The 12142-nt window shown below is 58.8% G+C and overlaps 2 protein-coding genes across 2 annotated transcripts; one reads left to right on the forward strand and one right to left on the reverse strand.

Moving 5' to 3' along the window:
- Positions 1-663: 663 nt before the first annotated feature.
- plg (plasminogen) lies at positions 664-6988 on the forward strand. The gene is made up of 19 exons (XM_053880589.1): positions 664-820; positions 1870-2005; positions 2061-2167; positions 2666-2780; positions 2845-2984; positions 3050-3170; positions 3263-3381; positions 3447-3609; positions 3695-3819; positions 3890-4049; positions 4186-4364; positions 4432-4580; positions 4764-4857; positions 4923-5046; positions 5124-5198; positions 5267-5407; positions 5600-5706; positions 6465-6610; positions 6762-6988. The coding sequence occupies exons 1-19, from the start codon at positions 772-774 to the stop codon at positions 6921-6923; spliced, it is 2412 nt and encodes an 803-aa protein (XP_053736564.1). The 5' UTR covers positions 664-771; the 3' UTR covers positions 6924-6988.
- A 1219-nt stretch (positions 6989-8207) lies between these two features.
- Positions 8208-12041, reverse strand: slc22a2 (solute carrier family 22 member 2). The gene is made up of 11 exons (XM_053880618.1): positions 11383-12041; positions 10608-10711; positions 10372-10526; positions 10131-10299; positions 9961-10075; positions 9795-9895; positions 9507-9721; positions 9340-9448; positions 9164-9276; positions 9000-9099; positions 8208-8938 (listed from the first exon to the last, which is right to left on the reverse strand). Exons 1-11 carry the CDS (start codon positions 11785-11787, stop codon positions 8830-8832), a joined length of 1695 nt encoding a protein of 564 aa, XP_053736593.1. The 5' UTR covers positions 11788-12041; the 3' UTR covers positions 8208-8829.
- Between the last annotated feature and the right edge of the window lie 101 nt (positions 12042-12142).

Raw genomic sequence — 12142 nt, forward strand, 5'->3', positions numbered from 1 at the left:
GTTTCTGTAGAGAGAGAAATCTGGGCTTCTTCACTTTACTGCTGCCTCTGCGACTTGACCTCAGATGCCAGGATTTATTTAAAATACTTAATGAAAAAAAAGTATTTCTATTTTACGAACCTCTTCAACAGGATGAAATCTATCATCAGAACCTGAGTCTGAATGAGGGGGCAGCAGCCTGAGCACAGAGACCCCGGTTCCGTCAGAGGCTTCTCCAGGGAGCGGCTCTGCTCCGAGGCCCTCCCAGATGACCGGGTCCCTGCCCCGGGACGGTGGAGAGGCCGTGGCCATGAACCTTCTCACCGGCTGAGTGGGAACCTCTGTGCTCCGTTTGTTGGTCTAAAGTTGGCTGTGTTGTAACCGCTGTTTGCTGTTGCGGTACTTCGCTCTCCTCCTGCTGAACATTAACTCTCCCTATTGATCTGCCTCGACGCAGAAAGGAAAATCACAGAGGCGCCTGACTGGACCTCTGGCTCCCAGACCCACTGACCAAATCACACCCCGCTGTGGGGAGGCGACGAGACGGCCCAGGGGTCAGAGGTCAGAGGCAGACGGCTCGCTCCAGATAATCTGTCTTTGAGCTAATCACCGGAGCTTTGATCAAAAAATGGCTATATCACGGCGAGATGTGTTGGAGGTTCTTGACCCCGAGCGCCGGCGTCATCCTTGCCTGGCCAATCATTGACCAGCGACGGTGTCGGCCTCTATATCTGGGGCTCGGACCCTGAAGAGCCAGTCGACGATGAGCTGCTAGCGTGGTCGAGCCTCGTCATGGATCTCTGCAGGGCAGCGCTTCTCCTCGGGGCCCTGGTGGCCACCGGTAAGCTGCCGCTCCTCCTCCGTCGCGCCTGACTCTGAGCTGACTCAGCGCCACCTGAGCCCCAGAGAAAAGCCTCATCAAATGACTGAGGGAACTGAGAGAGCCTGTTGGGTTCGAGAGGGAACGCTGGACAAACGTCCTCACTGGACGGCTGCGGCGTCTCTTCGCTGGTCTCCTGCCGCCCAGCTGATCCAAGCGTCCTCGTCGTCACGGTGATCGACCGGACACGCTTGCGCAGATCGTCCTCGCTTCTACATGAGAAACATCTTCACCGCTGTGTAATTCTCCAGCGAGATTCTGTTCGCCAGTTTGATTTTCCTGGCGTGGTACGGGGCATGCTATTGGCCGATGAGGATCAGAGCGGACGGTTGAGTGTCCTGCGCGCTGATTGGCTCAGCGAGCCGCCCACCAGCGTGCAGCGTACACTGGCTCCGGTCAGCGCTGAGGTGTTTTCCGGCCCTGGCACTGATGCGTCAGAGGAGGACTGACCCAGCGAGGGGACGTTTCAGAGGCCGACAAACCCGTGACCTCGTGCCTCTGGTGCCCTCACATCATTCCATGGCTTCTAGTTCCCTGACTTTCCTCCGCTGTGGTCAGTTCTGGAGCAGAGCTGGAGGTCAGAAGGTGCAGGAGCTGCAGCCAGCTGTGGGCTCGTGTCCGTGTTTCAGAGAGAAGCGGTGGAACGAATGGATCCCGCTGAGCAGTGCTGCCGTCAGGACGGTGCTGAGACCAGAGACCACTGTGGGAGGGGCGAATGGCAGCGAGGCACACTTGAGCCTTTACGGCCAATGGACTTGTGCTTCTGTGTCCTGGATTCAGTTTGGTCTCGGTCTCCGGATGCTTTGGCCTTCACACGGTCTTGACTCCAAAACCGCACCTGAGGTTGGTCGTACTGGGGCCGCAACTGTGGACATCGCTCCTGAACAGGTCTCAAACGGGAGTGAAATCGGACGCCCAACATCTTCCCTCCAGAGAGTCACCTGTCGGAATGCAGCAGGAAGAGACCCCTGACCGGACCCCAACAGTAACCCCTCCACTTCTGTTTCCAGCGGGTGCTAATGAAGTGGATGGATACGCCAAGACGGAGGGGGCCTGGATCCTGTCCAGGCACCGGAGCGAGTATTCCGCCAACACGGTGGCGGCATGTGCGGCCAAGTGTGACAGCGAGACGCAGTTCACATGCAGGTAACCGTGAGCTCAGCCCTGTCCCAGGCCTCCCGACCCTAACGTGTCTCCACAGGTCCTTCACTTACATCGAGAAGGACCAGGAGTGCTGGACGCTGGGCGCTAACTCCAAATCTGAACTCACGCTGCGCCGAAGTAGCACTGTGCTGTACGAGAAGAAAGGTGGAGTCAACATTGCTGCTCTCGGAAGAATGGTTGGTGTGAAATGTGAAGAGGGACGCTGGGTGTGAGAGGGAGGAGGTGAAGAGGAGAGTGCAGCAGGGTGGAGACCACTGTGACCATCGTGACAGGACGTTAGAGGCTCAGAGCCAGACGAGTCAGAGATGAAGATACAGAGGTAGGGATGGCAGATGGTTGGACACGTGGAGTCGGACCAAGGATGCTGGAGACGACGGGGGAGGATGGTGAAGGTGGACTTCTGAAGTTCTGCTGCAGGGACGGATGGAGCGAGGAGGGTTGCTGTGGGTGAACGGATGATGAGTAAGCGTACGAGTAGAGCCGTGAGAATGGCAGGAGGAAGTTCCAGGTCAGACTGAGAGCCACAGACAGGCGGAGATGAACGTGGACGCAGGGATGGATCAGAGGACACGACTGTGAATGAATGGATGAGAAAGTCTGATGTGGCCCAGTGCAGATGACATCATCACGCCCTTCCTCCAGATTATCTGCTGGAGTGTGTCAATGGCATCGGAACAGATTACCGTGGGACGAAAGCCAGGACCAAAACAGGAAAAACATGTCAACTATGGGAAGCCAAGACTCCACACAGACCGAAGTAGGGCCCGCCAGGCGCCACACAAGGTGCCGGCCTCCCTGCTAATGTGGTGTTTGTCCTGCAGCTTTACCCCACAGAGTCACCCCAAAGCAGACCTGGAGTCCAACTTCTGCAGGAACCCTGATGGGGACAACGGGGGACCCTGGTGCTACACCACCAAGCCCGACACCCGCTGGGAGCACTGCGGTGTGCCGAGCTGCACCGGTGAGAACGCCACCATGTGTTGAGTGCAGACCGCTGCTGGTGTTGACGTGAGCTTCTGCTGGCAGAGGACTGCATCCAGTGCAGCGGAGAGAACTACCGAGGGAAGGTGTCCACCACCGAGAACGGCTTCACCTGCCAGCGCTGGGACAGCCAGCAGCCGCACAACCACGGCTACATCCCCAGCGCGTAAGAGCCCCGGGCAGCCGCTCGCCGCTGAGACCGTTGAAACTTGGCGGCTGTGTAGCCTTGAGCCGTGAACCATCCCCTTCTTTGCTCAGACTTCCAGAGAAATATCTGGAGGAGAACTACTGCAGGAATCCAGATGGAGACCCGAGACCCTGGTGCTTCACCACCAGCGAATCCAAGCGCTGGGACTTCTGCTCCATCCCCCGCTGCAGTGAGTGCTTCCTCACCACGCCACCCGGAGGTGCCGAGCTTGACGTGTCCCGACGCTGTCCGCAGCGTCCCCGCCGCCCACCGTTGTCCCGGAGCTGACCTGTGCCACCGGAGAGGGCAGCTCCTACCGAGGAACCATCTCTGTGACAGAGACTGGCAAAACCTGCCAGAAGTGGTCCAGTCAAACGCCACACAAACACAACCGAACTCCGGATAACTACCCCTGCAAGTAGGTCTTCAGCCATTTACCCCAGCAGAAGGTGGAGGGTGAGGGCCAGTGCTGACGGAGAGACTCTTGTCTTGTTGTTCGGCAGAGACCTGGACAACAACTACTGTCGTAACCCCGACAATGAGCGGATGCCCTGGTGCTACACCACCGACCCCAACACTCGATGGGAGTACTGCAAGGTTCCCACATGTGGGGACGGACCTGCGCCAGGTACCGTGATCCGGGACGGGCTTGATGTTTAACGATCAAGGTCTTTCCTGACATGAGGTCGTCTGTCCAGACGAACCAGTGATTCCCCCGGAGGAGGAAGACTGTTACGAGGGAAACGGTTCTAGCTACCGAGGGATCACGTCAGAGACCATCAGTGGCAAGAAATGCCAGTCCTGGAGCGCCATGAGTCCACACGCCCACAGGAAAACCCCAAGTGAATTTCCAAACGCGTGAGTCTCCCTCAGATCTGCACCTGTGCCCAGAGGCTCTGCTCCTTGGTCTGGAACACACACGCATGAGCCTTGCTGCGGTGGTGCAGCGTTCTGTGTCTTACAGTAATAAAAACTGGATCTTCTCGCTTCACAGGGACCTCAAACGGAACCTCTGCAGGAATCCGGATGGAGATCGAGCACCCTGGTGTTATACGATGGACCCTGCCGTCCGCTGGGAATACTGCAACCTGGAGCGCTGCTCCACGAGTCCCCCTAAACCAAGTTCCAGACCCAGCGCTCCCTCCCCTCCCACACGGGCACCACCGCAGAAAGGTGACAGTCCGAAGGCCTCCCACCTCCCCGTCGATGTTTACTGACCGACCTGTTGTTCCTGCGTTAGACTGCAAGGTCGGGAATGGTGTCACCTACCGCGGCCCCACTTCCATCACCGTCTCAGGGGTCACCTGCCAGGCTTGGAGCTCTCAGAGTCCTCACCAGCATCACAGCTTCACCCCGGTCACCCACCCTGACAAAGGTCTGGACGGAAACGTAAGTCACCAGAAACAGCCCATTCCTGACACACGACGAAGCTGGCCCAGATCAGGATCCAGAGACACAACCGGTGGAGCCATCTTACACTTTCAACCAGATCAGGCTGCTCTGTGGTCTCCGGTACTGACCCCGGCCCAAGTGAGGATCTCTGGAGACCAGCTGCCGTGCTTTCTGTTTCAGAGCTGCAGAAACCCGGACGGCGACGTGAACGGACCCTGGTGCTACACCACAGACCGAAACAAGAAATGGGACTACTGTAACATTCAGGATTGTGGTATGAGACCTGCTGTGGTGGCCTCCCGTCTCCCCAGTTCTGAGACTGTTCTGCTCTGGTGTCAGTGTCGCCCGACGGGCTGCAGTGCGGGACGCCAGTCATCAAACCCAAGCGCTGCTTCGGTCGCATCGTGGGGGGCTGCGTATCCAAGCCTCACTCCTGGCCCTGGCAGATCAGCCTTCGCACCAGGTGAGTGCCACGCCGCGCTTCTCAGACTGAACAAACATCCTCACCATTTTCTGTTTCTTCTTCTCTGACTCTGGCAGCTCTGGAACCCACTTCTGTGGCGGGACTCTGATCCACCCCCAGTGGGTGCTGACGGCAGCCCACTGCCTGGAGAGGTCAGAGCCACAGCCGCACAGCAGCCGCACTGAGCCGCACTTCATCCTCACCCTGGCTGGTGTCGCAGGTCCAGCCGCCCGGGAGCCTACAAAGTTCTGCTGGGCATCCACACCGAGAGAGCCAGCGAGTCGTCCCGGCAGGATCGGCGCCCGGTGAGACTCATCCTGGGACCCAACAGGGCCGACATCGCGCTGCTCAAGCTGGACAGGTGAGACAGGTCTCCCTCAAACGTACTGCCTCAGCACAACAATGGACGTAGCTGACCTTCACCTCCTTGTTGCTCATCGGTTCTGGATGAGCCGAGTCTATTTAGTTAGTTGAACGAGTCCTTTTTAATCACGCTGACTGACGGATGGGTCTGTTTTGACTCGTTACCAAAGGCTGTTTTGGTCTCTCCCAGCCCTGCAGTTATCAACGACAAAGTCCAGCCGGCGTGTCTTCCAGAGAAGGACTACATCGTTCCCAGTGGCACCGAGTGCTACGTGACTGGGTGGGGCGAGACTCAGAGTGAGTGACCGCCGCTGTAGCATGTGCGAACAGCCAGTAACAGACGAGGGCGAGGGAGTCTGAGGAACGCTGACAAGAACATGGGAGCTTTGACTGTTGCAGTACAGTGTGTAAACAGACACTTGAGTTAGTCATGTTGACATGACTCTGAAGACCAAGTTGTGAGTGTAGTGAAGTGGTGAGTGTGTAATGAAGGGGTGAGTGTAGTGAAGGGGTGAGTGTGTAATGAAGGGGTGAGTGTGTAATGAAGGGGTGAGTGTGTAGTGAAGGGGTGAGTGTGTAGTGAAGGGGTGAGTGTGTAATGAAGGGGTGAGTGTGTAATGAAGGGGTGAGTGTGTAATGAAGGGGTGAGTGTAGTGAAGGGGTGAGTGTGTAGTGAAGGGGTGAGTGTGTAATGAAGGGGTGAGTGTGTAATGAAGGGGTGAGTGTGTAGTGAAGGGGTGAGTGTGTAGTGAAGGGGTGAGTGTAATGAAGGGGTGAGTGTGTAGTGAAGGGGTGAGTGTGTAGTGAAGGGGTGAGTGTGTAGTGAAGGGGTGAGTGTGTAGTGAAGGGGTGAGTGTGTAGTGAAGGGGTGAGTGTAATGAAGGGGTGAGTGTGTAGTGAAGGGGTGAGTGTGTAGTGAAGGGGTGAGTGTGTAGTGAAGGGGTGAGTGTGTAGTGAAGGGGTGAGTGTAATGAAGGGGTGAGTGTAATGAAGGGGTGAGTGTGTAATGAAGGGGTGAGTGTGTAGTGAAGGGGTGAGTGTGCTGCTGTGCGCAGACACCGGCGGTGAAGGAATCCTGAAGGAAACTGGTTTCCCCGTCATCGAGAACAAGGTGTGCAACCGTCCGTCGTACCTGAGCGGTCGAGTCAGGGACCACGAGATGTGCGCCGGGAACATCGAGGGAGGAACCGACAGCTGCCAGGTAGACCAGCAGCCACCTTGTTGTTGAGGAGGTTCTTGTTGTCCTGACAGGGAACAGGAAGCGGTGCAACATCAGGGATGGTTTGTCGCCGCCTCTTTGTTCTATTAGACAAGGAACTGACACTAACCAGGCGTGGTGTCGCCCCCTGCAGGGCGACAGCGGCGGCCCACTGGTGTGCTACGCCCGGAACAAGTACATCCTGCAGGGCGTGACCTCCTGGGGTCTGGGCTGCGCCAACGCCATGAAGCCCGGCGTCTACGCGCGAGTCTCCAAGTTCGTGGACTGGATCGACCAGACCATCCGAACCAACTGAAGGGTCATGTGACTGTGTCCTCTGTCGTGACTGTGGAGCTGAAATAAAAGACGCGGTTGTCAGGACCAAGGTTTACGTTCGACGCGCCGAGGTCGGAAGTCAGAATGGTTTCATTTCAACTTCATCATTCCTCGATGAACACATGAGAACACGGTCAAACTCAGGTCAGCAATGAACCGCCACCAAGACTCAAAGATCCAAATAAATCAAGTCACTCAGCACAAAAGGAGCCTTCCAGCCGTTCTAGGCTGTGAATCCGAAGACGGTTCTGAACCGCTGGAATAGAGCCACCAGAGGGACGGACACCAGGACGCTGGTCCTCCTGCCGAACCTGCGGATGGGAGGCGGAGTCATGTGATGGTGACGCAGACTCAGCGCAGAGGACGACACCAACAGCAGGAGGCTAGCTGCTAGCATCGGCGCGCTAAGGTTCCAGTTCACAGTGAGACACACAGGAAATAGGTCGCAAAATGCCATCGCACAGAGCAGAACACGATGCTGGGCGCTGAAAAGTGTATGAAAAAACATGCTGAAGTCACGGAAGTAAGGAAAATATGAGGAAAGAAAACAGCACCAGCCGCGTGAGGAAGCTGAAGCTCCTGTTTGTGTTTCTCTGACTGCGCACACTGGGGACCCCTAGTGGCGCCTGAGCGCCAGCACTTCGTCATGAGAACTGTGGCCCTTCTGGGGCTTCTTCCCTCCTCTCTGAAATAGTTAGCTTCCATGCCCCTGCAGCGTCAGGGAGAGTGAACCACAGCGCCACCATCGCCAGCGTCTGAGTTCAAAAGCAACTTTCCTTATGGGACAAAGTTCAGGAACAGCGCCCCCCAGAGGCACCTCGCGGTCATAACACAGTGGCCTCAGACGGCGGCACTAGTGAGTCGGACAAGTGACTGGACAGCTGCAGCTCTGTGACCGTCACCGACCGTGGAGACGACGACAGCCGCCAACAGTGAACGCTGCTCATGACAGCACCAGCTGGAGCAGTTCCTCAAGTTTATGGTGGTATCGCCCTGTACTTGTATCTTCTCTAGAGTTTGTTTGGAAAAAAATACATGATATTTAGAGGTCGTTTGATGATGATTATTTTATTCCAAATTTTATTCATCACGCACAGTTTTTTTTCTGAATTCAAACTAATCCAACACAACAACAACCACAGCCTTAATATTTAGGGGCAGAATGTGGCCGGCGCTGACCACCAACCGGAAACACTGTGGCACCTGATTCAAACCAGCAACCTTGCAGCTCCGCCCACCCCGCCGTCACGCCCTGATGCTGAGGTCTGCAGGCCTGACCTGACTCGTCAGAGACTCGGTGACGCAACATGGAGACGACATCGCCCTGTTTATTTCAGAATGAAAACAATAAATAGGAAACGTGGAAGGCCACGGACAGCAGCGGCCGAGGTGAAGGTCCAGCTCTGAGCCCTGCTCTGGAGGGGCTCCCAGTCCGACAAGGCCACGCAGGTGCATCAGGCTTTTTGTCCCCGAGGGTCAACGCTCCACCTGGACCGAGCCCCAGGGGCCCGGAAACTCGAGGTCCAAAGAAGTCCTGAGCCTGCTGACAGTCCCTGAGCTGATGTGGAGGTCAGGACCGGAGCTCCAGCCCCTGGAGGTGCACGTGTGGGGGGGGCTTGTTTATCCTACTTTGTGGGGACCAGTTCTTGACAATACACTATCCCTGTGAGGGCCGTATGACGTCGTGGGGACATTTGGCTGGTCCCCACGAGGTTGAGCCTCAGTTTGGTCCAGAGTCCTGGTGCAGATGAGTCATGTGTTTAGTGGGGGAGGCTGGGGAAAGGGTGACGGCCAGGAGAGGTCTTCTCAAGGACAGGGAGACAAACGGGTGTGTGTGCAGATATGAACAAACCCTCGGGGTGAAGGAGCCGGTGCGAGGCTGCGCCTCAGACGGTGGCAGGGTCTTTGTTGGAGCAGAGGTCGTCGCAGGGCAGCAGGTTCTGCATCTGCTGCTGCTGGTGCTGCGTCGCCGCAGCGGCGGCTCTCTGCTTCGCCCTGAGGCCGCAGCAGCACACGTCAGTCTCTCAGCTCGGCACCAGCTCAGGTGGCCACTCACCTCTCAGGGAACTCGATGTCTTCGATGGTGTCGGGCAGCGGGACGCCGCGGGTCTCGGGCAGCATCAGGACCAGACCTCCAGCCACGAACGCCAGGGACCCTGAACGCCACACGGTCACGTGATCATGTATGTGGCTGGTTAGCCGGTGCGTGTGGAGACCCACCGAAGATGATGAGCGGCAGCTCCAGCCAGATGACGGCGAGCCTGTAGAGCAGGAAGGGCGCCACGATCCCGCCCACGTCACACAGCGTGGAGCAGACAGAGACGCCCAGGTTCCTGCGCCCAGATCACCCAGGATCAAGGTCAAAAGGTCCCGACAGGACGGCGAGGGTAGGGTACCTGACGAAGGTGGGGTACAGCTCGGTGTTGACGAAGACCACCATCTCGAAGGTCATGGTGATGCCCAGGCGGCCCACGCAGGCCACCAGCGTCTTCAGCCACAGCACACCTGCCGGGCAGAGCGTCAGCTGGGGGGGACTCGGACGCCACATGCCGCGGGGACTCACTGTCGGGGATGAAGGCGGTGGCGAAGCACGAGACGCCAGCCACAAAGTTGGCGGTGGCGAAGGGCAGGCGGCGGCCGATGCGCTCGATGGTGAAGAGGATGAGGAAGGCGGCGGGAAACTCCACCAGGCCGGAGATCAGGAAGTCCACGTAGACGTTGCCCTCCAGGATTCCCAGCCGCATGATGAGACCCTGGTAGACCACGGCGCTGGTGAACCTGCGGGAGAGCCGGGATCTCTCGGAAGTCGGGCCGGGAGCACCAGACCTCACGCCCCCCCCCTGGCACTCACCAGTTGAAGCTGAGGATGAAGGTGTGCTTCCTCATCTTGGGCGTTCGGATCAGGTCCATGAAGGAGGCGGTCAGCGACTCGGCGTTGTCGTCCGACAGAGACTGAAACGGTTGGGCAGGTTAGCGGACGGCGCTCAGGCACCCCCCCCCAGCGGGGTCGGCCGGACCTCGATCTTCTTGGACAGGGTCTGCTGGTTCTCCTTGGCCATGGCCTCCGTGATCTCCACCGCCGCCGCCTTCCTGTTCTGGGACAGCAGCCAGCGCGGGGACTCTGGGATGAACCTGGCACACGGGTCAGTCAGGCTGGGAGGCGCAGCGGCCACCGGGGGGCGCTCACCAGTAGTAGGAGAGGAAGAGGATGTAGGGCACGGTGATGACCACCTGCAGCCAGCGCCAGTCGGTGATGAAGTAGGCCAGCAGGGGGAGCAGCAGGATGCCCACGCTGAAGAACATCTGGTAGACCACGCCCACCGTGCGCCGGTACTCCACGCCCACGATCTCTGTGACTGAGGGGGAAGCGCGTCAGGACCGAGCCGGCGGGAGGGAGTTGGCGTGTCGGAGCCGGCGGCGGCGCTCACTCAGCACGTATCCCGCCACCCAGCCGCTCTTCACGCCGAAGCCGTACAGGAGGCGCAGGATGAGCAGAGCCAGGTAGTTGGGAGCCACCGCCACCAGGATCCCCGCCACGCCGTTCAGCAGGCTCGCCATCAGGAAGCTGCTCTTCCTCCCGAACCTGGGGACGAGGACGGCGGCGTCATCGGGAGCGCGCGCGCGCACGCACGCACGCCGCGCCTTCAGGGAGCCGCGGCCTCACCTGTCGGCCAGGTAGCCGATGGCGATGCTGCCGATCAGGAAGCCGATGTTGAGCGTGGCCTGGAACAGGTCCACCTGCCAGGCGTCCGCACACACCAGGTCGAACTGCAACACACGCGCACACACACACCGTCACCGGTGCCAGAGGACAGGACGCCCCGGCCACTCGGCTCTCACCCAAGTCACCTGTGGTTTCAGGATTCAACCCAGTGTCCCTGCGCCACAGGTGGGCGGGGCCCCGGGAGACTCCGGCCTGGAGACACCTGCTGGTGTTTGGCTTGTCGAGTCTCAGTAAGTCGCGTGAAACGTGGTCAGTACATGGGCAGCAGGGGAACAGGTCGCCCCGATATCTCAGGTGGGCACGTTTTCCCGCCCAATGTTTTGCGTTCAGACGTTTAACTCGCTTTTATTTTGAAAGCGCCACAGGGCGCCGCGCGTGAGCAGCGGGAGTCAGTGACGAGGAGCCGAGCTCCACCTCCGGAGGGAGCGTGGGACGCAGCGTCGTCCGAGTGAGCGGGTCTGAATCTGAGGCCGTTTTTCTCCCTCTCCTCATGTTGGTTCTGATGGGTGAGCTGGCACCGATGCTGCCTCCGGATAGGTCACGTGACGTCAAATCCCCACTAGGAGGCGCATCTGTTTACCTTATGTTTTCAGCTTGGTAAGGCAGTTTAAGGGTCAGAGACAGGAAGTAGACTGGTTTGTGTCGTGAACTCAGGTGACGTGACGTCAGGTTTAACCGTCTCGGGGCGGTGAGTTCGGCGGCAGCGGTGTCGTACCTCAGTGACGAAGGAGCGCCGGCCCTCGTAGTCATACTCCCAGCCGTGCTTGCAGCCGGTCCTGGGACTGGAGCTCAGGTCCAGGTCCAGCGAGTGGCAGGTGAGTCCGGTCACGTTCCAGTCCACCTGGTGCTGCTCGCAGCTGCTGTGCTCCATCAGTCCGGACGTGTTGACCAGCGGGGAGGTCAGCCGCCGGGCGTCCGCCGCGCTCCAGCCGCACTCCCGCGACCTCTGGTCCACCTCTGGGTCTCGGCACCAGTGGGTCGGGGTGAAGCCCTGGAAGACGATGCCCACGTAGACCCCGGCCCAGGGCATGGACACCATGCAGAGCAGGGCGAAGATCCGCTTCTGGCAGCGGCCGAACTTGCCGGCCTCCTCCAGGATGTCGTCGAAGGTGGTGGTCATGGTCGTGGCGGGACACTGTCAGACCCGGAGTGAGCGCAGATGGTTTTAAGGGGCAGAAGCGGAGCAAAGGTCCCGAGCGGCCGCCACGGTGAAGCATTAACATGGCTTTGCTATCACCTATTCAGTCGTGAGCCGAGCCACATGCCAGCGCAGGCTGTCAATCAGTCATGCGTCTCATCGGACTCCGGTCCTGATGATGCAAGGGTCGTGACCTGAAGTCACAGAGTTAACTGGCTGGCTTGGCCACGCACGTCAGCGTCTGTTTGCTGTTTCACCGTCGTTGCGCAACACTGTGGTGGATGTGGACAGTTGGCACCGGCCCCAGGAAAACACCGCCGCGCCGCCAGTGTCCCGC

The sequence above is a fragment of the Synchiropus splendidus genome, chromosome 12 (assembly GCF_027744825.2).
Source record: "Synchiropus splendidus isolate RoL2022-P1 chromosome 12, RoL_Sspl_1.0, whole genome shotgun sequence".
In the NCBI taxonomy this organism is placed as follows: Eukaryota; Metazoa; Chordata; class Actinopteri; order Syngnathiformes; family Callionymidae; genus Synchiropus; species Synchiropus splendidus.